Source organism: Pipistrellus hanaki (genome assembly GCF_964339955.1).
Source record: "Pipistrellus hanaki genome assembly, chromosome: 3".
Taxonomy (NCBI): domain Eukaryota; kingdom Metazoa; phylum Chordata; class Mammalia; order Chiroptera; family Vespertilionidae; genus Pipistrellus; species Pipistrellus hanaki.
This window is the reverse complement of record NC_140505.1, coordinates 80,251,841-80,279,075: the sequence shown is the minus strand read 5'-3', so window position 1 is coordinate 80,279,075 and position 27,235 is coordinate 80,251,841. Positions and strand designations below refer to the sequence as shown.

The following is a 27,235-nucleotide window of genomic DNA, read 5'->3' as shown; positions in this document are numbered from 1 at the left end:
CATTGACCCCCTCCACCAAACCCACCCCAGGCCCTCACCACCCCACTGTCTGTATCCATGGGTTATGCATATATGCATACAAGGTCTTTGGGTGATTACCTCCTACACACCCACCCTCCCTGCCTTCTCTCTGAGATTCCATATTCATGCTTCCATGCCTCTAGATCCACTCAGTTCATCAGTTTACTTTGTTAAGATTTCATATATAAATAAGATCATCTAATACTTCCCTTTCTCTGACTATTTTCACTTAGCATGATGCTCTCCAGGTCCTTCCATGCGATCTTAAAGGGTAAGCAATTCTTTTTTAATGTTACATAGTATTCCATGTTATAAATGTACCACAGTTTTTTATCTAATCATCTACTGATGAGCATTGGGCTGTCTCCAGAGCTTAGCTATTGTAAATTGTGCTGCTATGAATGTACAGGTGCACTCATTCTTTCTGAATGGTGTTTCTGATTTCTTAGGATATATTCATAGAAGTGGGATCACTGGATCAAATGGCAGTTTCATATTTAAGTTTTTGAGGAAACTCCATACAGTTTTTCATAAGGGCTGCACCAGTCTGCATTCCCACCAGCAGTGTACCAGGATTTCCTTTTTTTCACATCCTTGCCAGCACTTGTCATTTGTTGATGGTAGTCATTCTGACAGGTGTGAGGTGATACCTCATTGTCATTTTAATTTACATCTCTCTGATAATCAGTGAACTTTGAACATGCCTATTGGCCATCTGTATGTCCCCTTTTGAAAAATGTCTATTTAGGTCTTTTGCCCATTTTTTAATTGAATTGTTTGTCTTCCTTCTGTTAAGTTGCATGTCTTCCTTATTTATTTTGGATATTAACCCTTTATCAGACGTATCATTGCCAAATACATTCTCCCATACAGTGGGCTCCCTTTTCATTTTGTTGATTGCCAGAAGCCAATTCCAGCATGCCAGCAGCCTTGAATCATCTGGGATGGCTGAGGACATCTCCCCCAAACCTAAATAGGACAACTGCTTGCTGCCAGACAGCTCAGAGCATTTTATTGCCTCCTGATGGCCGAACACTGAACAGCTGTAGGCTATTCCCCAAACTGACAATGCTTCTGTATCCTTTGAAATCTTACCCTTTGAAGTGTATTATGTCCACCTTGCCTTAGGATAGTGGTCAGCAAACTGCGGCTCTTGAGCCACATGCCACGGTTTGCCATTCTGTTGACTAATGAGTTTGCTGACCACTGCCATAGGACAAATTGTGTTAATAAATAGCAAGAGGTCCTTAGACAAGAGGTAGCTTCAGTTTCTTTAGCTGAAGATCTTCTGACACCCAATACCTTTCAAAATTATCTTTCGTCATTGGAATCCTTGAATCTACACATCAGCCCCTTTCTCTGATAAGGCTGGGACAAGAACCTCGGCAGTTGATTTCTTTTGCTGTGCAGAAACTTTTTATTTTGATGTAGTCCCTTTTGTTTATTTTCTCCTTAGTTTCCTTTGCTCTAAGAACAGTGGTTCCCAATGTGGGGCACACCCCCCACAGGGGGCAATTTAATTTTTAAGGGCGGCAATTCGAGAATGAGTTATTAACAGTGAATTTTTTGCATTTCTTATGTTCTAGGGGCCTCATATACAGTATATGAATGCATATTGTGTCATATTTATGCATTTCAGTTCTATATTATATGCTTTGAAACTTTATTTGCTATTTTTTCATATCACTTCATATTGTTATTATTTTTTAAACAATTTCTAGGTGATATCTTCATCAGTACTTCAACTGTCCTTTTGTTCTTTTAGTTTTCTCTTTCCTGGACATGTTCTCTGGAAGCTTGTTTAGACCAAGTTTATGGCCTTTTAGGCTTCCTCCACCACATGAAGAGAAATAATAAGAATTATATATCACAAAGGGGCATCAGGATTTTAGAGATGCTTAGGTAGGGCATGGCCAAAAGAAGGTTGGGAATCACTGCCCTAGGAGATGTATTCATAAATGTATTGCTACAAGAGATGTCTGAGATTTTGCTGCCTATGGTTTCTTCTAGGATTTTTATGGTTTCCTGATTTACATTGAAGTTCTTTATCCATTTTGAGTTTATGGTGGAAGTTGGTGGTCTAGTTCCTTTTTTCCTTTTTTTTTTTTTTGCATTTACCTAATTTTCCCAACACCATTTATTAAAGAGTTTGTCTTTCCTCCATTGTATACTCTTATCTCCTTTGTCAAATATTAATTGAGCATGATGACCTGGGTTGATTTCTGGGATCTCTGTTCTGTTCCATTTATCTATATGCCTATTCTTGTGCTAGTACCAGGCAGTTTTGATTATGGTGGCTGTGTAGTATAACTTGATATCTGGTATTGTGATTCCTCCAACTTTGTTCTTCTCTTTTTTTTTTTTTTTTTTTTAAATATTTTATTGATTTTTTTACAGAGAGGAAGAGAGAGGGATAGAGAGTTAGAAACATCTATGAGAGAGAATCATCGATCAGCTGCCTCTTGTACACCTCCTACTGGGGATGTGCTCGCAACCAAGGTACATGCCCTTCACCGGAATCGAACCCGGGACCTTTCAGTCTGCAGGCCGACGCTCTATCCACTGAGCCAAACCGGTTGTGGCTGTTCTTCTTTTTCAAGACTGCTATAGCTACGGGGATCTCTTTTGGTTTTATATAAATTTTTGGAGTATCTGTTCCAGATCTGTGAAATATGCCATTAGTATTTTAATAGGAATTGCATTGAATCTGTAGATTGCCTTTGGTAGTATGGACATTTTAATGATGTTGATTCTACCAATCCAATGAACACAGTATACTACTCAACTTGTTTATATCTTCTTTTATCTCTTTTTAATGTCCTGTAGTTTTCCGAGAACAAGTCTTTTACATCTTTGGTTAAGTTTATTCTATAGTATCTTAATTTTTTTTGTGGCAATGGTAAATGGGATTTTTGTTTGTTTCTCTTTCTGATAATTTATTATTGATGTATAAAAAAGTCATCAATTTTTGGGTATTGATTTTGTATCTTTCTACATTACCACATTAATTTATTAAATCTAGTATTTTTTTGTGTGGATTCTTTAGAGTTTTCTATGTACAATATCATATCATCTGTGAATAATGAGAATTTTGCTTCTTCCTTTCCAATTTGGATGTCTTTTATTTCTTCTTCTTGTCTGATTGCTGTGGCTAGTACTTCCAGTACTATGTTGAATAAGAGTGTTAAAAGCAGACATTCCTGTCTTGTTCCTATTCTTAGGGGAAATGGTTTTAGTTTTTTGCCCACTGAGTATGATGCTTGCTATAAATTTGTCATATATGGCCTTTATCATGTTGAAATATGCTCCCTTTATTCCCACTTTGCTGAGAGTTTTTATAAAAAATGGTGTTGGATTTTGTCAAATGTTTTTCTGCATTTATTGATATGATCATGTGATTTTTGTCTTTCAATTTGTTTATGTGATGTGTCATGTTTATTGATTTGTGAATATAGTACCAGCCTTGCATCCTTGGAATAAATCACACTTGGTCACAGTTATGATCTTTTTAATATATTGCTAGATCTGACTTACTAATATATTGTTGATATCTCTATTCATTTATGTTTTCTTCTGGAGAATTCTTTGATTCTTTCATTTGGGGGTTGTTTCTTTGTCTCCTCATTACTGCTGCCTGTTAGGGTTACAGTGTTTCCCAAACTTTTGACACATGTGTATCCCTTCTATAATTTTCGTAAGCTGAGTACCCCTCGTACTCATGAGAATGTAGAATTAGGTGCAGCTAAGCACGGTGCAGTGCATATCCCCACCAAACTCCAGTGCAATGCGTACCTGGGGGTACGCGTACCATACTTTGGGAAACACTGATGTATTAGATAGATCTGCTACGCCTCTCAATCTCTAGTGCAGAATAGTGTCAAATGCTATTTCTGACTAATTAGATCAGGCCAAGACTCAAAGACTCCAGAGACCGCCTCGCCTACAGACTTATAGGATTTTATCTTGAATAGCCCTCAGGCAATTGTCCACAGGTGTGGTGAAAGTTTTTTCAACAGGGCAGGGCAATTGCTTCTGCCTGGAGGCTAACTGCTATTTTTAGTCTTTTAATGGGCCTCAGATACTCTGGTGTTTTCCAATAGAGTGGATCAACCATCTTCCCCCATAGGTAAAACCGCTTAGATTACAATTGTCTTCATGAGAAAGATGACCTCCGCAATGCGAGGGAATGAGTCCGCACAGGAAACCAGGGTGTCGGCCTTTTGGTTTCTAATCCCAGAACCACTGACCCTGGCTTCTCACACAGCTCAAGTCCACTATGTCCTCCCTCTGCCAAAGTACCAGGTGAGTAGCTCCAGAGGAAATTTTGTGTGTTGGCTCTTTAAGAATATGCTTGCATTTCTATCCATCTCTCCCTAGTAGACAGCGACCCCACTGCTTTTCATAGCCAGGTGTTATGTGGGTATCATTCTCAGTTCTGGTGCTCTCTGCTGAAAGGCTCAGCTTGAGGATTAGACCCTAGAGTTCTCAGTGGCAACCTGGACAGCTGAGATATCTCATGTGGAAGCCCAGGACTTCATTGTGAGTGCAGAGCCAGCCCTTTTGCGCCTCCATCCCTCCTATCAGTCTCTATATGGTCTCCACTTTCTATGCTTGGTTTTCAAGGTTCTCTCCAGTGAGTCTTCAGTTGATTATTTCTGTATTTTAGTATTTCTATATTTTAGTTGTAATTCCACTTTGGTCCTGGGAGCATGTCCATACAACATCCACTCACTCCACCAACATTTTTAATCATTCAATTTTTCATTTTTTAAACTGATATCTGCCTAAATAACCTCTAATATTGCTTCTCATACTAAAATATATATATATATATATATATATATATATATATATACACACACATACACACACACACACACACACACACATACATACTATGGTTTTATCCATTTATCTGTCCACCTATCTGTTAAAACCTTTCCTTTTGTTGAAACCAACCAAAGAACCTGATGGCAGCTGGTATAGTGAGGGTACTATCCACCACTCCCAGAATGGCTGGAGCCAGCTATCATCTGTCTGTGCAAAGTGTTCAAGGCATATTTCTGCAAATCAAAGACTGCCTCAATTATAATAAATCACAAACAGAGCACTGTTCCTAATTTTTAATTTTTAATGACTAAAGTCAGGTGTTTCACAATTGTATACCCAGAATAGAACTCTGAGCTGAAGGTTAAAGTCAGAATAATTTCTGCCCTGCCATTTGAGAATGTTAATTGCATTATATAGCTGTTTTTATTCAATAAGTAAGGTAAATTACAGTAGAAAAAGCAAAATAATGCACTTTAATAACCCCAAAGAATAAAAAATTGCTAAATGAATTAATTTTTACCTAAAATTGAAGTACTGAGACCTAATGTAGGACAAATGCTTCTTTAGAGAAAGATGCAAACAGATGAAGCTCATTAGACAGCCTGTACCACACAAATAATAAACAAGAAGCTTGAGTATGGGCTTAGGACTAAACCAGCTCCTTAGTAGCTTAGTTTCACCATTTTACCAGCAATGCAACTTTGGACAGAGCCTCAAGAATGAGACTTATTGGAGTCAGGTGAGATAATGTGTGTACACTGGCAACTTAGCAAAAAGGCTTGGCATATAATACACTCTCAGTAAATGAAAGGCAGATCTGTTAGAGTTGTTATTATTAGTGCAAAATAAACATTTGCTGAATGAATGATTTAAAAGTATCCATTAGTGACAGACGTGACCTATGGCAGAAACATTACGTGGTTCTGAAATAAAATGCACACCTGTCACAAGATGAGAAGACATGGTAAGAATGTAAAGCTTCTGAAACATTAAGATTTTAAAATCATAAGGTAGGCATTTATAACATCAGCATCATACTTAAGATAAGAATACTTTCTGATGAGTCTATTTACTTACCTTCCCTGTCACTGGAAATCTGGTGACCGGAGAAAAATGCAGCTGATTGTACCCGGGCACCAACATTTATGCTATTGTTTTTTAATGCTGCCACAGTCTGATTAACCTATTAAATAACCAAAAGGGGAATATTAGGGTATTTTGAACTAACGCCAGAAATCTACAACTTTCCAGATAAGTCTTCAATTCATTTAAGATCCAGGAAGAAATATTTCTTCAGGAGATATAAGAAGGTGAGAGACAGCTGCATGTTTGGAGAAGGGTTGAGCAGCAGCCATAGCATTTCAGGATGATCTCTAGATACTTCTTAGGGCTACACAATAGAGAGCACTGACTCTGGAACCAGGCTGCTTGCTTGGTTTTGCTCTGTGACCATGGGCTAATTACTTAACCTTTCAGTAAAATGGGGATTAAAACAGTATCTACCTCATAGGACTGTTATAAAGATTAAATGAGTTAATATACAGGATGGGGCAAAAGTACATTTATAGTTGTTCGTATGGGAAAAAATACAACTTAATAGGTAATAATACAAGAATAAACTCTGTTTCACATACTCAAAACTGCAAACTTACTTTTGCCACACCCTGAATGTAAAGGCCCTTACATCAGAACCTGGCATAAAGTTTATATATAATAATTTTCTAAACAAAGTAAATAATTAAATTTCCCAAATCCTAGGAATTTAAGAAAGGAAACATAATAAATATAAATTTCACTTTGCTATTCATGTCATTATTATTTGTTAAGAGCAAAACTAAATGTCAAGATTCTGTTCAGTACACTCATTCTTTACTAATACCATGTTTCCCCGAAAATAAGACATCCTCCGAAAATATGACCTAGCGCATGGAAAGATAAGACATCCCCTGAAAATAAGACCTAGGGCAACTTTGGGAGAAAAAATTAATATAAGACACTGTCTTATTTTCGGGGAAACAGGGTAGTAGACTATTACTAAGGTGAATGAAAAGTGAAACATAGAGGCACCTTTACATTTTTTTCACTACGCTGTACAGTAGGAGCCTAATTAATTTTACTTTTATAGGTTCGTTTCCATGCTCCCAGGCTCCTAATATGCCCAGTAACATATGACACACAAACGGGTTTTTCACAAGATGGAAGGCAATAAAAGAGAATCTTAGGAATCAGTACTGTAACTACTGGTATCACTGACTTGCAATACTCTCAGCAACAGATATCCTTTGGTAAGATTCTTAAGCAATGTCAAAGTACACTGCATCCTTAGACTAATGGGATTCAAAGTATTTTTTGTATTGTTGTCTTTTTAGCCACAACCCACAGTAAGAAATACACAGCAACCCAATACTGAAACACATATATAAATGTTTCATAGAGCCATACTTAATACCTGCACTTACTTTATTAAATTTTAACACATCCTATCTATCCTATTCCATTCCAATACTGATTGTGACTTACTCAATCAATATGAAAATACTACCAGATCTTATATGCAGTCGGTCTACTTCTTAGGATCACTAAGAATACAGGGTGCCTGGAAGATGACTCCTCTCCAGCATCCAGATACAGTGCGGGACACATGTCCTCTAAGCCTGAATCCAGTCGGCCTCAGGCCCCTGTCTGGCTGCTGTGAGCAACACCACCTCTGAGACAACTGTAGGACCAACCGCAGCAAATGCACCTCAGGCCTGGTATAGTCTAGCATGGAAGATTCAAATCTATACCAACAAAGAGCAAGAACGTCTTTCATTCAGTGGTGAAGATCATGGGAAAATGGGGATGCAGGTCAAAACAACAACAAAAAAAACCACCTAGCAAACTCCAGAGACATGAGTTAGGGAGGATGAAAAGTGAAAGATTTATTAGTTGGAAATACAAGATAGTCTTTGGTTTACGACTTACCACATTCTCTAGTTTTAAAAAGGTGCACTGAATTATTTCTGCCATAGGCACTAGAGAAGTACTATACCTTTTTTTCCAGCCACTTTAATGTCTTCTCTTTGCTGTACTTGTAATATTTCTTTTTGCCTATTTCTGGATTAAATTAAAAGAAAGAAAAAAAAGAAGACTGAGCATAGTACATTAAAGAGAAATAAAATGCATAAGGTTATATCACATACAACAGGAGTGGGGAATGTCTGGCCCCAGGGCCATATAAGGCCTGCAAAATAATTTGGTCTGGACCTGTCAAGGCATTAGGGGTTAATTAAATGTTTGACCAAACATAGCAGGGTAATTTTTAAGTTGATAATTTTGTATGGCCCACAAATTATGTTATAAATATACAAATGGCCCTTGACAGAAAAAAGGTTCCCTACTCCTGATGTTCAAGATAATTTTAAAATATTTTATATTAGTGTATATTCTTGAAAAACGCAATTTGCAAACCTGTGAGTGTACTTGAGACATTAAAAAAAATTCCAAAATAGCCCTGGCCAGGTGGCTCTGTTGGTTGGAGTGTCTTCCAATACACAGAAGGTTGTGGGTTTGATTCCCATTCAGTGCACATACCTAGGTTGCTGGTTAAGTCTCAGTCGGGGTAAGTGTGGTAGGCAACTTATTGATGTTTCTCTCTCATATCCATATTTCTTTCCCCTGACCATCTCTAAAAATCAATAAGCATATCCTTAGGTGAGGATAAAAAATAAAAAAAAATCCAGAACAGAATTTGGTTGGAAGTATCCAACCATTAAAGGAGTGGGAATTTAAACAAATCAGATTATACACACAAATCTGTAGAAAAGATAATTTTTTAAACAGAAAATTAGCAAGTGAAGAAAACTTCATTTCTCTGCATAAATTTAAGCTCACTTCAAAGTTTTCAATAAAAGACTACTTTTCTAAAATAAAAACAAAAATCCCATAAAAGAAAATTGAAACTAAATGCAGATGCCTATGAATATTCCTTTATCAAATATACATTAACTACTCAGTACTGTCATGATGGGATTAGTGAAGAAAAAAAGAAAAGACAGCTCTTTCTTTTACTGTATTCCAGTATAACCATTGCCATTTCGAGGGAATTTAGATTTATGATATGTTCAACCTAGCCCTGTTATATAAGGGATAAAAGTTCATGTCTTATAATTTATACTTCCTGTCCTCACAATCTACCTAGCATTACCTACCATGTCACTGAACTACTGTTTCCTGGGTAACTCTTCATTCATGGGAAGTCTTGGTTTCTGTGCAGTCAGTGCAGGGGCACTTCCACTCCCACTTCCTGCCCCCAGGAATTATCCTGTGACCACTGGATAAGGGCAGATGCAAACACCAGCTTATGGCTCTGTCACAGCCATCCTAGATTACATAGAATGACGTTTTCTCTTTCTCTCCTCTGTAATAGTGGGAAATGGAAACTACCCTATTTTTCCGTGTATAAGACACCCCCATGTATAAGGAGCCCTCAAATTTTCCAACCCAAAATTAAGAAATCAATATTTTAAACATTTTGCTGGTTTTCCTCTTAAGGCCTTCTTCTTTTTTGGCATCTTAAGTTGTTGTTCTTCCTGTTTTCTCCACTGTCTGATCATACACTCAGTGGGAGGAGGTCCAAATTGTCTCTCTGCAGCTCTATTTCCAGGCTCTTTTGCATAGTGATTACATTCAGTTTGAATTTTGCAGAGTAAGACAATCATTTACCAGTATTTATCTTTTTATTTTTGACATCTTTATGGGCGTTCCCTGTTGCATCTGTGCACTCTCCACCTCCACCTCCAATTATGGCATTAGTTGATGTCAGTAACAATAAGGCTCGTGATTGGAGGAAGCCTGTTTGACTTGTCAGTTTGCCTTTGTAGCTGGGATATATGAGGCACTTCGTATATTCCAGTGTGGCTCCCTCCTCAGCTGACTTGCATGTGTAAGTCACCCCTTGATTTTCAGTCTAGTGATTTTAGAAAAAAATAGCATCTTATACACAAAAAAATATGGTACAGGGGTCACTTTACTACAGTCTGTTAATTGCTTGAGTTCCACTAAATGGTTTGCATGGGGAAGGGGCTGGCAGGTCCATGGCCCTAGGACAAATACATTTTCTCCCCATTTCAGCCTGTGGTTGTCAACATTGTGGGCACTAGAAAGCAGGATAGAGTGGGAAGCCAGATCTATGCTCCTCTCTCCTCAGGACCTGTCACTAAATAACAAAAAGGAGGCACTGTTGCAAATGGTATCCTCTCAGAAATTTGAGAATTTCAAGATGCAAGATCTGCTGTTCCTGGAGCGAGGACTGCCTGGGCAAATAGCCTGTTGTAGAACCAAAGTAGAGGAGACTGGACCCATCTTCTCTGGAGACAATGTCCCACCCACATATTAGGACATTAGGGCAGTGGTTTGCAACCCATAGGTTGAGAACTGCTCGCAGGGTTGCCTAGGACCATCGGAAAACATAGATATTTACATTACGATTCATAACAGAAGCAAAATTACAGTTATGAAGTAGCAACGAAAATAATTTTATGGTAGGGATCACCACAACCATAAAATTAAAGGGTCGCGGCATTAGAAAGGTTGAAAATCACTGCATTAGGGGAATTCTAAGAGCAATGCTGCAATCACTCAAAAAATGTACACTGTTCATTGGACTTTAAAAGTGCTGTTCATTGCCTAAACAAATAATCACTAAAGAAGCTCAGGTCGCTCTTAAGAAATCCTAATTTGGCTACTCACTTCGTTCTTATCTCTATCTCCACATTCCCTGAAAGAATGTTCTACAATCTGCCCATTTCCTCCCTCCCTTCCACTCCCTGTGCCCCTTGCAGGCTATTCTTTCCCTCTTGAAAATGCTCTTTCAGAAGAGGAGTCAGTCTCTGAACCATATTTCCTGGGTTCCCATACTCACAGAGCACAATTCACCTTGGGAAGTCACTTAATAAATGGGATGATCCATACAAATCCGATTGCACAACACCAGGCACATGACAAATACGTAATATTAGTTAAGAACAAATGAGAACTGGCAACCTGTTCATGATAATAGTATCTGAAACTAATGTACATTCAGGACTGTTCTACATTCTTTTTTCTTTAAAAAAATATTTTTATTAATTTTTAGAGAGAAGGGAAGGGAAAGAGATACACTGGAGTGAGAGAGTGAAACATCACTTGGCTGCCTCCTGCATGGCCACTCCCGGTGGGGCAGGGGTTGAGCCCACAACCCTGACATGTACCCTGACCAGAAATCGAACCAGCAACCTTTCCGTACAAGAGATGACGCCCGACCAACTGAGCTACAACGGCAAGGGCTGTGCTACCTTCATTATACACAGTTTTTCCACTGAATGCTCGAATGAATGGCTAGTTCAAAGGCTTATTTGTCTGGGCGTGAGTGAAGTTCAATAAATTGTTCAGAGTCACTGAGCTAGTAAGCAGGAGCATCAGGATTCCTTTTCAAGCTGGCTGCAAGCTGTGGGTCTGATGCTCATTTTACCAAAATCAATTAGCTCCTCATTCAACTGCCTCAGTACTTGTAACCCTGTTATTTGCTGGTAAAAAACCTCTCCACCAAGCTTCTATAAAACCTTTCTCTCAGTTTTTCTATATCTCTGATGACTTTTCCTCGGATTCTTTCCTAGCTCTCCTTCCTCCTCCTCTGAGACCAATTGTACCTTTCTCCTGGGTGACTTAATCCAGTCTCAACAACACTAAACAAACCCAACCAGGAAGCCCGCAGTCCTGAGCTGGTGTCCTGAGCGCCTAAAGCCAAACCGAGCACCTTCCTCACAAACAGCCCTCCTGGACACTCAGCCTCGGATCTCAGAGCCAGTACTCACTCCTGTCTTCCTCCCCACATCCCATCACTAGACTCCACAAGAGAAGGGAAGGAGCAACATCACCTTGTAGAGGACAATGGGGAAGGAAAAAGCAAACAAGGAAAAAACTGTCAGAAATCAGCAGGTTTAGCTTCTTGTGCTGGATCAGTAATTACTTCATTAAAAAAAAATTATCTTGCCCTAACAGGTTTGGCTCAGTGGATAGAGCGTCAGCCTGTGGACTAAAGGGTCCCAGGTTCGATTCCAGTCAAGGAAGGGCATGTACCTTGGTTGTGGGCACATCCCCAGTGGGAGTGTGTAGGAGGCAGCTGATCGATGTTTCTAACTCTCTATCCCTCTTCCTTCCTCTCTGTAAAAAAATCAATAAAATATATTTTAAAAAATAGGATCATGAATGTTTCAGCTGTTGATTTTTATGTTACAAGATCTATATATTGCACAGTGTGCCCACCACTCAAAGTCAAATAATCTTTTGTCAATATGCTTACCTTTAAAATTCACAAATTTTTATAAGCAATGTTTAAAATACTCATGAAGGCCACAGATTACCCATGTCCTAAATTTCATACTTAAGAGAGTTAGTGATTAGATAGTATGCACATATGCTGGGAAGGTTTCTTTCCCTCATGTGTCTGGTAACTATAAAACTGGTTTCAAAATATCTCGAAAGATTGGGCTTACAAAATAAAGAGAGCATAAAAGTGAGTTCACTATTATAATAAATAAAATGTCCAGCAATTGGATAATCTGTTCACAAACTTGAATTTTCCTGATGGATTGTAGAACAAACTGCCTAGAGCACATTTTTAGATCTATTTTCTCAATGTTTCCTACAATTGAAACTCATATGGTCTCTTTTTTCCCCTAACTCCTGGGGATAGAAACTTGGCAACTGCACTCGGGACATTTTAATCAGGTAAGTTTTCCTGACTTCCTGTTAATCACACTGGACAGCACAGTGTTGCTTTTGCTTGCAGTATGAAACAGAGTGTTACACTCAAGACGAAGTTCATAACCCTTTGTAGTCCTTTCCCCTGTCATCTCTCCATGACTGTGAGCTCCTTTGGCAAGAAACGTGCTGAGCCTCAGAGCTAGCAAACAGAAACATATAATTTCCTTCACTAATAAAACTGGCAGTGCTAACTAAGGTCACTGCCATCATCATTCAGGATACAAACAACTGTGGCAGGGTATATTTGGCAAGGAGAAGGCAAGGGAGGAAGGTTTTCATAAAACTAGAAGATGTAACAAGATCTTTAATGACATAATCTTTTAAGACAGCATCTGGAGTCCAATATCAAAATAGATGGCAGGGTAATTTGAGTATTTGAGCTTTTACGCTATTTGCTCAGTGCCTGTGGAGAGGATGAAAGTTAAAAAATAGCAGCTTTCTTCTTTATCTTTGCTCCTTATCATGGATATTACCTGACCACTCTTGAGCAGTCTTCTTTGTTTCTTATTTAAAAACTAGACGCCTGCCGAAGCTGGTTTGGCTCAGTGGTAGAGCGTCGGTCTGCAGACTGAAGGGTCCTAGGTTCGATTCCGGTCAAGGGCATGTACTTTGGTTGCGGACACATCCCCAGTAGGGGGTGTGCGAGAGGCAGCTGGCCGATGTTTCTCTCTCATCGACGTAACTAGCTCTCTATCTCTCTCCCTTCCTCTCTGTTAAAAAAATCAATAAAATATATATTTTTAAAAAAGCAAAAAAAAAAAACTAGACGCCTGGTGCATGAAATTTGTGCATGGGGGAGGAGGTGTCCCTCAGCCAGGCCTGCAATGACACAAGCACTCCGTGTCCAGAGTGGCCAGAGGCCCTCTGTGGCCAGGTGTGGAATGCTTGCCTCATCACTTTGGCGACAAGGCCAGCATTCTCACCGCCTTCCCGGCCACTCCGTGCCCACTGACAGGAGGCTCTCTGTGGCCGGGGTAGATAGCTTACCTTGTTGCTGTAGGAACAAAGCAAGCATGCCACCAGGCCACTCACACTGCCTGCTCTCAGCCACTCCTCCCCGCGCCCCCCCCGGGACTGGGGGGTTCCAGCAGGGCTGAGAGGACTGGGCACTGCCATCTTTGTGGCAGAATGACTGTCAATTTGCATATTCCCTCTTTATTAGATAGGATCCCAGCAATAAAATGCAAAGAATGGAACCAACAACTTATAAATGGACAATCACCCCAAATCAAATAAGCAGCCAGCACCCAAGGCAATCACTACAATAGGATAACACAGTGCCTTGAGTACAGAAAGCTCATTGCTAGGATTAGTAAAAATGCCTTTTCTTACTCGATTAAAGTTTTGTCTGTCCCTCTCTTATAGCCTCACAAAGGGAAATTAAGAGGTCATATAAGATTTTTAAAAGTTTCTATTTTTACATATGACAATACCTAAGCATTCAAACAGAGTATTGTGGAAGCGTTAACATAGTTGTAAGAAGAAAGGTTTGGAAATAGAAATAAAGAATTTACTAGCAGGTAAGTTCCCCAAAGATAAAGGTGAAAGAATTTATTCACTTATATATTTTAAGCTCCTACCGTAGTCCCTGCCATAGGATAAGCTTTCAGAGAGTATTTGTTAAATGATTGAATGATAAATAAATGAAAGAAAAAATGCTATTTTCACACACAAATTAACCTAATCTGGACAATCTGCTGTGATTTTGCCTTTCTGAGTTTGTAAAGAAGTTGATTATCTGATGCCAAATAAGTGCATATAAAGAGATACCTTTATTTATTTATTTATTTATTTATTTATTTATTTATTTATTTTTAAACTATATTATTTTATTGATTTTTTTACAGAGAGAAAGAGAGAGGGATAGAGAGTTAGAAACATCGATGAGAGAGAATCATCAACCAACTGCCTCCTGCACATCCCCTACTGGGGATATGCCCGCAACCAAGGTATATGTCCTTGACCAGAATCAAACCCGGGACCTTTCAGTCCACAGGCCGACGCTCTATCCACTGAGCCAAACCGGTTTCGGCAAAAAATAAAGTAAAAAGGGAAAGAGTTACTGTCATACAGACAGAAAGATATGAATTCAAATCTCAATTCTATCACTTCAAGTTCTAGGATTTTCAACTGTGTTAACAAAATTAAAATGAATTATAATTATTCCTCATTGCTTTAGCTTTCAGAAATGAGCTACACATTTGTCACCAGAAAAAGACTGCTCTCTCCTGCCAAACTCAGCATCAGGGAATGTGTTTAATGGATTGCTTTGATAAAGCCTTGGCACCACACATCCCTCAGATACAAAATGGAGTGTTAGGTCTGGCCAAGTGTGAACTTAGTAGACCCCTCAAATGTTAAATGCAATCAATGAGGTTCTCCCCTTTCCCACTGTAAGCTTACATTTCTGGGAATCACCACTTTCTTGGTCCCAGAACTGTCATAGTTGGCCAAACTATCTGTAACCCCAAACAACCACAACTTATCAGCCTGTTGTTATAGTCCCTGTATGGTTTCCATATTAACCCTGAAATTACTTGGGGCACTGATGCTAAATTTGTATAGTACTCCTAACTGTTCAAATCATTCACACACTCTGCCTCACTTTTTCCTTTCAAATTCCAGAGAATAATACCTAAAATTCATCTCTTTTTACCCCCAGCCTGCTCCTCCCACCCATGTTTCCTGGCTCCAGGATGCTGCTCCTATACAGCCTGCTGGTCAGGAGACAAAAGCAGAAGCCATCCTTGCCTTCTCCTTCTCCTCGATTACTATCCAATCACCAGATGAGTTGGTTCTACTTTCAAATCGGTGATTATTTCTAGTTCCATTTCGTAAGGTCAGGCCACAGTCATCCTTTGCTTGGATCACTGCAATGGCCTCTGTGAATCTGGCCTCAGCTTCTCCAATATACTCCACTCTATCGTACTTTTTGCTTAAATTTTTGCTGACACTCCATTAGGTAAAGTCCAGATAAATATAATGCCCTTCACCATTGGAAGGAACCCTTGCCCAATATTCCACCCCATTTCTTCCTTACTAAATCCGTGCCTGGCATCCTATATTTTGGACGCACTGAACTCCTTGGGATTTCTTGAATGTGACACGTTTTCCATACACCCATGCCTCTTTTTTGATGCTATTCTGACGTTATCCTTCAGGATGCCACTTATAGGTCATTCCCTCTAAGGAGAGAAACGCAATACTCAATGACCTGCATTCCCACCCAACCCAGGCCAGGTTATAAACCTGTCCTGTAGAACCCCAGAAACCCGAGGTCACTTCCATTAGTCCCCATTGTTTGCCTTGCTCATCGTTTGCTCCTATCAAACTGAAAGCTAAATGAGAGAAAGAATGATGTCTTATTTATAAGTACGTATTGCCAGAACTAGCACCAGTGCTCAATGTATGTTTCTTAGTAGATGCTCAATAAATACTTCTTGAATCAATAAAAGTATAGGTTTTATGTAATTTTACAAATGAGAAATATGAGTAAGAAAGCAGTTCAAGTCACAGACTAATTCAAAGAACTGAATTAGCCCAAGTCTTGCAAATCCTGGCCCTGTAAGAGACAAGCCACCACATTTCGCTGGTCAGAAGGTTAAAGACTGAACAATCCAAAGCACCAGAGGATTGGAATTGACAACTGGGAGCAAAATCTGAATGACAGTTTCCCCTATGACCCACACAGCCTAAGCATTACCCTCAGCGGCCTTCAGGCAGCTCCATTCTCAGATAGGTGCCCGCCCTTCCAGTAGCCATCAGCCTGATTTCATAGTTGGCCAAACTGTCTGTGACCCCAAACAACCGCAACTTATCAGCTTGTTGTGGTCCCTGATGACTACCTTTTTCCTCTGTCACATGTTGAAGTAACTTCTCAAGTTCAGGAAGTTTCAGCAACAAGATGCAATTCGGAAACACATCATCCACCACAACTTGATCTAGAGGCTGAAACTTGCCCTGAAAAAAAAGACTTTAGTCAGTAAGAATGCAAGCACACCAGTCAATAAATCCACACATTAAAAAAAAAGATATATTACCCCATAGCTGGACTTTTAAACCAAGTTCAAAGTCACGTGTTCACCTAGCAGGGGTCCTCAAACTTTTTAAAGTGGGGGCCAGATCACGGTCCCTCAGAGAGCTGGAGGGCCGGACTATATGAACTACTAATTCCTACTGTAACACCTCGGCTGCGCTCACTGCCCAAAAAACCTGGAGGGCCGGATCAGACTCCTCTGCGGGCTGCATGTGGCCCGCGGGCCGTAGTTTGAAGACCCCTGAAGGAATCCCTAAACTGGGACAGGCTCCAGAACTGGCTCTCAGCTCCCCTTTAGGAGGCCCTTGAAAGAGTTTCACCTCATGAGTACAAAAACTGGATAAAACCGGGCAGCAAAGTTCTGAAAAAGTACTGGAGGTTATGGAAACTTGCAAAGATGGTAGATTACCGGGGGCTGGTCCAACCCATTTAATTTGAAGAAGAGCCAGCTGATGTTACAGGAGTCCTGCCCATAACCAGAAATAAGCCTGCATCGAGCCCAGCGCGTACATCTCCTCTCCCCTCCTCCATCTCCAGTGTTTTAAACAAAAAAAAGAAACAGCAAAAGTGAATCTACTCCGTCAGAGCTGTCTGACAATGATTCCAAATTTAGGCCATAATGAAAGAAGAGATAGGGGGGTGAATGTAAGGACTTGCAGACACATTAAATCAGGCTCAGCTTGATAAATATACGTGGCCTGGTAGCCAAGTGCAGGACACAGAAATCCAGATCATCCTTCACCTCAGTCAGGTTTAGTTTTTCTTACCTTTACTGACCTGCAGAGAAGTCTGAGTTATTAGTTCCCTGACTCAGGGATATCAGACTTTGTAAAGGTGTATGGTTTTGCTCATGTCTCACTTCTAGTTCACTCTACTTTTCTGTGTTAATGACAGTTCCACATGAAGACAGAAAACCTGTGTCTGATCAGTTTTCTTTCTGTAAATACAGAGTTCTTTGTTTGAAGGGTAAAAGCTTCTCATTCATTCAGTAGCATGTATGATAGCCTGTAATTCTGTCAGTTAGGTTAACAAGTGGCAAGAAGTGCCTCAATTTAAATATTCTCTTTTTCCCTCAGATAGTAAAAATAATTCACAGATTTCCTAAGTCTTACTGTCTTTAGATTTCTACCTTAATTTCTATTCTTCTATGATCAACATTTTAAATCTTTTACTACCTTAAAACAACATTCTATATATATATATTATGGACTACTACACAGTCATAATATAATATAATTTCAAAATTAATGTTTCACTTCTTTTTCTTTACCGTCTATATTATAAAAGGCCAGTGGCCGTAACGCCATAACAACCAAATGACCTGTCACCGGGAGGTGCATGGAGCACCTCTTAGTCGCCTTCCTCCTCCCCCGACCCATGAGCTGCTCGCAGTAATGCGGGGGGCTCGCAGCTCACACAGCACAGTGGGACTCGAGGCTCACATGGCACAGAGGGGTTTGTGAAGGGCTGGTGGGGCTCGCAGAAAGGCTTACACAGTGTGGCAGGGCTCACGCGGTGGTTCAAGACGGTGAGCTATTTGCACACGGTGGGTCTGGGTCTCTAGTCTATGTATATAAAAGCCTAACTAACCATTACAACCAGTCAACTGAACAACTGGTTGCTATGATGTGCACTGACCATCAGGGGGCAGACAATCAACACAGAAGTTGGTCAGTACACTCCCACAGCCAACCTACTTCCCATGGTCCCTCCCCGCCACCGGCCGGCCAGCCCCAATCAGCCCTGATTGGATTGGGTGAGATGGTCCCGATAGACCCCAATGGCCAACCAGGCTGAGGGACCCCACCCATGCACAAATTTGTGCACCGGGCCTCTAGTATATACATAGAAAGGAAATGTAATAAGCAACTTGCTTTGAATACAGTTAATAATAGTTGGGGTAGCTAGAATAAAAAATATATTTCTTCTGATGCTAAAATGAATCTTATGATTAAAAAAGAATAAGTCAATAAGTGTATATCAATATTTTTTTTAACTAAATAGGAAAAGATCATGTCTAAAATGTAGTGAAGGAAATACCTAAACACCTACCTCATTGGCTACTTTAAAAGGCATTTTTAGTATTTGAGAAAAGAAAGTTAGTTTACAATGAAAGCCATAAGCATTTAAACTATATGCAAACATTAAGAGTAAAAAAAACAATACAGAGATTCTTCTAAGCAATTTAAATAATACTTATTCCTTAAAATTGTTAAAAGGCTTTTAAACTGAGGGTTGGTAAAACCTGGGGAGTCCCCAGTATCCTTTCAGGGGACACACAAGCTCAAAGCTATTTTCATAATATTGCTATCATACTCTCTAAGTTTCCACTGTGTTGACATTTGCACTGAAGATTCCAATGCAAAGGTGGTTAAAACTGCTGGCTCCTCAGCATCCATTGGTTAGGGTGGTGAGAACAAATTATCCTTGTAACCACTGAATTCTTCACCGCCATGCACAAGTAGTTAAAAACTGGCCAGTTTCACTTAAGGACATGCTTGATAAAAAAATAATAGCTTTTATTTAAATCTTGACTCAAGTGCAAATCTTTTAAATACTTGCTATGATGAAAGTAAAGTTTCGCTAAAGTGCTAAGGCAGCCAGTGAAGGTGCAGGACTGCTGCAAGTTGAATTAGCTGCTTTTTTCGCAGATTAACAAAAACAACAAAACCCGCTACAAACTATGATGATTCACATTTGGATATTTGGTAGAACATAAATGAAGTGAACCTGTCACTTCAAGGGAAAGACTGACAGTACTTATAGCCAATGATAAGATGTTAACTTTCAAGCGAAAATTAGAATTGTAGAAAATTTGTATCAGCCATTATGACAGCTTCCCAATATCTAAGTTTTCTGGTAAGATCAGTGATGCTATCAACAAAGTTTTACGTGTGTGTGTGTATATGTGTGCGTGTGGGTAATGAGATGTGTCAACATTTGAAAAATCAGCATACTTCAGTGAAACAATATTTTCCAAAGTAACACATGAGTAAAAAATCCATTTTTAGTGCAAGACAGACCAGTAGATTTTCATGTAACAGAGCATGGAGAGTTCATTGACAAGGTTTCAGATTCCACACTGCAACTGACTTTTAAGAAGCTGTGCCTTGTTGATTTTAGAAGAGTGTCAAAGAAGAACATCCACAATTATCTGGAAAGGCTATTATACTATTTCTCCCTTTTCAGACTATGTATCTTTAAAAGGTTGCATATTCTTCATATACTTCCACCAAAAGAATGTAACAGAATGCAGAAGCAGATATGAGAATCCAGTTGTCTTCTATTAAGCCACACATCAAAGAAACTCAAAAATGTAAAATAATGCCATACTTATCACTTAATTTTATTGAAGCTGAAATTGTTTCATTGAAAATGTGTTATTTATGTTAACATGTACTGGGCTTGTTATTTTTACTTAAAAAAATAAATTAACAATATATTTTAAATTGCTGTTTTAATTTCTAATTAATTAATATTGACAGATAAAACCCACAGGAACAAAAAGCTCTTTGGATCCTTAATAATTTTCAGGAGTGTAAAGGTATCGTAGGTTGAAATGTTTCAGAACTCTATGGCTGAAATTATTATATTAACTAGAGGCCCACTTTATGAAATTCATGCATGGGGGGCGGAAGGTGTCCCTCAGCCCAGCCTGCACCTCTCCAATCTGGGACCTTTCTATCAGGATTGGGCCTAAACGGGCAGTCGGACATCCCTCTCACAATCCAGGACTGCTAGCTCCCAACTGCTCATCTGCCTGCCTTCTTGATTGCCCCTAACCACTTCTGCCTGCCAGCCTGATCACTCCCTAACCACTCCCCTGCTAGCCTGATTAATGCCTAACTGCTCCCCTGCCAGCCTGTTTGCCCCTAACTGCCCTCCCCTGCATGCCACACACACCCCCCCCCCCCCCCCCCGCAACTGCTCTCCTCTGCAGGCCTGGGTCCCCCCAAACTGTCCTTCCCTGAAGGCCCAGTCGCACCCAACTTCCATCCTCTGCCGGCCGGTCACCCTTAATTGCCCTCCCCTGCTGGCCTGATTGCCCCCAACTGCCCTCTCTTGCAGGTCTGGTCCCTCCTAACTGCCCTTCCCTGCTGGCCGTCTTTATGGTGACCATCTTGTGTCCACATTTGGGGCAGTCATCTTTGACCACATTGAGGCAGCCATCTTGTGTGTTGGAGTGACGGTCAATTTGCATATTATTCCTTTATTATATAGAACTAGATAGGATAGAGGCCTGGTGCATGGGTGGGGGCCAGCTGGTTTGCCCTAAAGGATTTTCTGGATCAGGGTGAGGTTTCCCTTGGGGTGTGGGATGGCCTGGGCGAGGAGCCTGTGGTGGCTTGCAGGCCAGCCACGCCCCCCGGCAACCCAAGAGGAGGCTCTGATATCTGTGATTTATTTATCTTCTATAATTGAAACTTTGTAGCCTTGATTGGAGCAAAGCTTCCTGCTCACTCCGTGGCCACAGCCATTTTTGTTGGGATTCATTTATCTTCTATAACTGAAACTTCGCAGCCTGGAGTGGAGTCCTGAGCAGGTGGAAAGCTTAGCTTCCTCCATCTCTGGAGAAAAGCCAAGCCTCCTGCTCTCTCCAGCTCCATGGCTGCAGCCATTTTTGTTAGGATTTATTTATCTTCTATAATTGAAACTTTGTAACCTAGAGTGGAGGCCTGGGCCGGCCAGGCTAGGCAGAAAGCTTGGCTTCCTCCATCTCTGGGGGTAACTCAAGCCTCCTGCTCTCTCCAGCTCTGTGGCTGCCATCATTTTAGTTGGGATTTATTAATCTTCTATCATTGAAACTTTGTAGCGTTGAATGGAGGCCTGGGTCTTCAAGGGCAGGCAGAAAGTTTGGCTTCGTCGATTGCCGGGGAAACCCAAGCCACCTTCCTGCTCTCCATGGCCGCAGCCATCTTGGTTGGGTTTTTTTGCTCCTGATTGGCTTGTGGGCGTGGCTTGTGGGTATAGCAGAGGTACGATCAATTTCCATATTACTCTTTTATTAGATAGGATAAACTCTGTCATAAGGTAAATTGTAAGGTCAATCTGGAATTCCTTAATTCTCAACTAGAGTTTCCCCATTAATGAGGTTTTTTACTAGGCATGCCCCAGTTTACCTAATTCACAGTCTCTCACAAATAAGAAAATGAAAAAAGCTATTATCTTCTTTCTTCTCTTAAGACTTGAGATCAATTTCTTAACATTTTTACTGTTTAAAAACTATTGAGTACTTAATAAAATCTTCCATTACTAGGTTGTGCCAAACAAGTAAGGTATATGGACAGCATTAGAGGATCAGGAAGTGCTCAGAAATCCCAGGTAAACAAGTCCAAGATTAAGGTGTGATTCTCAGGTCTCACTAATCCTTACCAGCACAAGTGATACACGTGTTCTATATCAACCTATCTAAATCTGAATTTGGATCATTAAAAGGAGAGAGAGGAGATCAGGAAAAAAAAATCTATTCTGTTTCCTCGCTGTTATTTTTCTCAAAGTGGGAAACTTACCTCTTTATCAGCCTTTATGAGGTAGTGGAGGAGCAGAAATAGAGGGTCCATGGGAGTGACAAAATGGAGAAGACCTCCTATAGATTAAAAGGAGAACAAAGGAAATTAATGTCTGAAATGACAATTTAGTCATTTCCCCTTAATCCCAAAGTGGAAATGATTCATTGAAAACTATATGTGAAATTCCACATATAGAAGCTCTTCTTACACAGGCCCAAGGTTGTATGAGTCTTTCAAAAGGCAGAATGTGGTCCATAAGATTTTACTCTAAAGACCTTCAAATTTCTGTGTGTAGATGAGACTCAAGACACTGAAATCAACCTTTAACATTCCATTTCTCTTTCAAAATATTTTTTAACAGGTCTTCCCCACTGCCCCCAAAAAAGCAAAGGTTGGGGAAATATGAGTAGAATCTGAACCATACAAATAGAGGAAATCTATACAAGTCTATTTGTAAAGCTGCAGTAAAATGCAATTTCCTGTGCTTCTGAGGATAAAGCCATGGAAAGCAATATTCTCTCTGTACAGAGCTCCTTCTCTGGTCTGTGGGCTCACTGCTCTGCATTGTTAATGACTCAGCTCAGAAGGTTGTAACTCCCCCTCAGACACTACCCCATCCCTTTACCCCCAAAGAAAAAGGTAAGAGGATAGAAGCTTAACAAGATTGCACACAAGAAATTGGAAACTCCACAGTAAGATTAATGGTGCTCTCCAAGCTGAAAGGAAAAAGGCAAATCACACAAACTAGCATAATTACTTCTTGCTTGTCTTTCTTCTATCCCCAGCTCCTCTTCCACAGAAATGAATCAGAAGAGGAATTGCATCAAATGGAACAATAAACAATTCATTATCTTCATATTTATAATTTTGATTTTAGGAAACACATATTTACTTCTATTCTTTAACAGAGCAATCTAACTATTCAGTCAAGAAATTCTAACCCTCAATTACATATATGAATCCATTTCATAGTAAGAAAAAAATTTAAGTAATTTCATATTATAATATTAGTTGACTATTTTTTTTAAAGTAAAAGTTTATAAAAACAACATATCAGGTTCTCTAAGTTCATTTTATGAGCAGGTTTCTAGGTCTAAAACAACATTCTGGTGACCACTCTTTAAAACAGCTCTTTAAGGTTAAATTTGTAAAGAATACAATAATGAAAAAAGCAGGTCCTTTTGCTATGAACCTAAAACTACTAAACAAACAAACAGGTAACAACTCAGTCTAGGGGAGATGAGCAATATTTTCCAATTTCACCTAGATAGTTCTGTGTCTATCTAGCTAGACCCAACTGTCCATGAAGCTCACAGAGTAAACCCAAAAAGACCAACACCAAGGCACATTATAATGATATTGGCGAATACCAATGAGTAAATAAGAATCTTAAAAGCATCCAAAGAGAGACAAAAAGTTATATACAAAGGATTCCCCATTAGACCAGCAACTGATTTCTAAACAGAAACACATCAGAACAGAAGGGAATAGAATAAAATACACAAAGTCATGCAAAGGAAGGGACTGAATCCATGAATACTGTACCCAGCAAGGCTATCAATCAAAATTGAGGGAGAAATCATAAGCTTCGCAGACAAAAAGAACTAAGGGAGTTTATTACCACAAAACCAACAATGCAAGAAATGCTAAAGGGTCTACTGTAAAAAGAAGAAATAGGAAGCTAAGAAGGAATACATAGGGTAGAGAATAAAAATGGAGACAAGTACCTCTCAATAATAACTTTAAATGTAAATGGTTTAAATGCCCCCAATCAAAAGATGTAGGGTGGCTGACTGGATAAGAAAACATAAAGGGATGGAAAAGGTTTTTCAGGCAATGGAAATGAAAAGAAAGCTAGGGTAGCAATACTTATATCTGACAAATTAGATCTCAAAGTGAAGGCCATAACAAAAGAGAAAAAAAAAAAAAGGCCACTTTATAATGCTAAAGTGAGCAATTCAACAAGAAGATATAACTCTGGTAAAGATGTATACATCCAACACAGGAGCACCCCAATACATAAAAAAAACTTCCAGAGGATATCAAGGAAGAGATAGACAGCAATACAGTCAAAGTAGGGGACTTTAATACTGCACTAACACTTCTGGACAAATCCTCGATACAAAAAAATCAGCAAATAAACATCAGTCCTAAATGACTCATAAGATCAAATGTAATTGACATTTTCAGAACATTTCACCCCAAAGACACAGAATATACATTCTTCTCAAGTGCACATGGGTCATTTTCAAAGATAGACCATATATTGGGACACAGGCAAATACTCTTCAAATTTAAGAACAGAAATTATTTCAAGCACCTTCTCAGATCACAATGGTATAAAACTAAAAATCAACTACAATAAAAACAATAAAACATAAAACACATGGAGGCTAAATACCAGGCTATTAAACAATCACTGGGTTATCAAAGAAATCAAAGAAGAAATAAAAAGCATCATGGCAACAAATTACAATGAAAACACAACAATCCAAAATCTATGGGACACAGTGAAAACAGTCTTGAGATGGAAGTTCATAGCTCTACAGGCCTACCTCAAAACACAAGAAAAAAATGGTAATAAATTATCTATCCCTACAACTCAAAGGGTTAGAGAGAGAACAACAAGAAAAGCCCAGTATAAGAAGGAATGAAATAATAAAGATCAGAGTGGAAATAAATGGCATAAAGACAAAAAAAAAAACACACAAACAAACAAAAAAAAAAACAATACAAAAGATCAACAAAACCAAGAACTGTTTCTTTGAAAGGATATACAAGATTGATGAAACTCTAGCCAGGCTCACCAAGAAGCCAAGAGAGAGGACCCAAATAAACAAAATCAGAAATCAAAGAGGTGAAGTAACAACCAATCCCACCAAAATAGAAACTATTATGAAAAAATACAATGAACAACTCTATTGCAACAAAATGGACAACTTAGATGAAATGGATATATTCTTAGAAAAATACAAACTCCCAAAACTCAACCAAGAAGAATAAAAAAAACCTGGATAGGCCAATAACTATCGAAGAAATTAAAACAGCGATCAAAAATCTTCCAGCAAACAAAGCCCTGGTCCAGACGGTTTTACAGGAGCATTTTACCAAGCATTCAAAGAAGTACTAAAACCTATCATCCTTAGACTATTCCAAAAAATTAAAAAGGAAGGCACACTTCCAAGCTCTTTCCATGAAGCCAGCATTATCCTAATCCCAAGACCAGATAAAGATACCACAAAAAAAGATACAGGCCAATATCTTTGAAAATAGATGCTAAAATCCTCAACAAAATTTTAGCAAATCAGATTCAGCAATACATTAGAAAGATCATACACCATGACCAAGTGGCATTTATTCCAGGGATGCAAGGATGGGACAATATTCTCAAATTAATAAATGTGATACATCACATAAAGAAAGTGAGACAAATATCACATAATCATATCAATTGATGCAGAAAAACCATTTGACAAAACCCAATACGCTGTTTTGAAAAGAATTCTCAGCAAAGTGGGAATACAGGGATTATACCTCAAGATAATAAAAGCCCTATATGGCAAACCTACAGCGAATATCATATTTCATGAGCAAAAACTAAGCTCATTTCCCTTAAAGAAGAGGAACAAAGACAAGGATGCCTACTTTCACCACTCCCATTCGACACAGTACTAGAAGTACTTAACATAGCGATCACACAAGAACAAAAGGCATCCAAATTAGAAAAGAAGTAAAACTGTCCTTATTAACAAATGACATGATATTATACAGAGAAAACCCCAAAGACTCCATCAAAAAAACTACTAGACCTAATAAATTAATTTGACAATGTAGCAGGATACAAAGTTAACACCCAGAAATCTATGGCCTTTTTATATGCCAATAATGAACTCATAGTAATAGAAATGAAAAATGAAAAAAAAAAATCCCATTTACCATTTCATCAAAAAATTAAGATACCTAGGAATACACTTAACTAAGGACCTAAAAGACCTGTACTCAGAAAACTATAGGACATTGGAAAAAGAGATAGAGGAAGACATAAACAAATGGAAGAACATACCATGTTTATGGATTGATAGAATCAACAGCATTAAAATGTCCATACTACCTAAACCAATCTATAGATTGAATGCTATACCCATTAAAATACCAATGCCATATTACACTGACCTAGAACAAACTCTCCAAAAATTCACCTGGAATTAAAAAAGTCCCCGAATAGCCATAGCTATCCCGAGAAAGAGAAACAAAGTTGGAGGGATCCCAATATGAGAAATAAAGCTATATTAACAAGCCACAGTTCTCAAAACTGCCTGATACTGGTACAAAAACAGACATAGACCAATGGAACAGAATAGAGAATCCAGACATTTACCCAAATCATTATACTCAACTAATATTTGACAAAGGATGGAAAAGTATACAATTGAGTCAAAACAGTATCTTTAATAAATGGTGCTGGGAAATTTGGTCAGATACATGCAAAAAAATGAAACTAGATCACCAACTTACACCATACACAAAAACAAACTCAAAATGGCTAAAGGCCTTGAATGTAAGACAGGAAATCATAAAAATCCTACAAGACTCCAAACACAGCAAAATTGCAGACATATGTCGTAACAATATCTTTAGAAACACAGATCCTAGTTCAAGAGAGACTAAGGAGAAAATAAACAAATGGGACTACATCAAAATAAAAAGCTTCTGCACAGCAAAAGAAACCATCAACAAAACAACAAGAAAGCCCACTGCATGGGAGAACATATTTGACAATGTTATCTCCAATAAGGGTTTAATTTCCAACATTTACAGGGAACTTATACAACTTAATAAAAGGAAGAAAAACAATCAAAAAATGGGCAAAGGACCTAAATAGACACTTTTCATTAGAGGACATTCAGAAAGCCAAGAGACATATGAAAACATGCTCAAGGTCACTAATCATCCTAGAGATGCAAATCAAAACAACCATGAGGTACCACCTCACACCTGACAGAATGGCTATCAACAACAAATCAACCGACAACAAGTGCTGGAGAGGATGCGG

At 39.0% G+C, this 27,235-nt stretch overlaps 1 protein-coding gene across 4 annotated transcripts in view; it reads right to left on the bottom strand.

Annotated features, from left to right (window-relative positions):
- RNASEH2B (ribonuclease H2 subunit B) overlaps window positions 1–27,235 on the bottom strand; it is a 66,190-nt gene that overhangs the window by 22,980 nt on the left and 15,975 nt on the right. For all 4 annotated transcript variants that reach the window (XM_084879473.1, XM_084879475.1, XM_084879476.1 and 1 more), the window contains exons 4-7: window positions 22,183–22,259; window positions 16,482–16,596; window positions 7,883–7,947; window positions 5,929–6,034 (exon numbers count right to left, since the gene is read on the bottom strand). In XM_084879473.1, coding sequence (XP_084735599.1) covers window positions 5,929–6,034; window positions 7,883–7,947; window positions 16,482–16,596; window positions 22,183–22,259 — 363 coding nt within the window. The remainder of the gene's footprint in view (window positions 1–5,928; window positions 6,035–7,882; window positions 7,948–16,481; window positions 16,597–22,182; window positions 22,260–27,235) is intronic.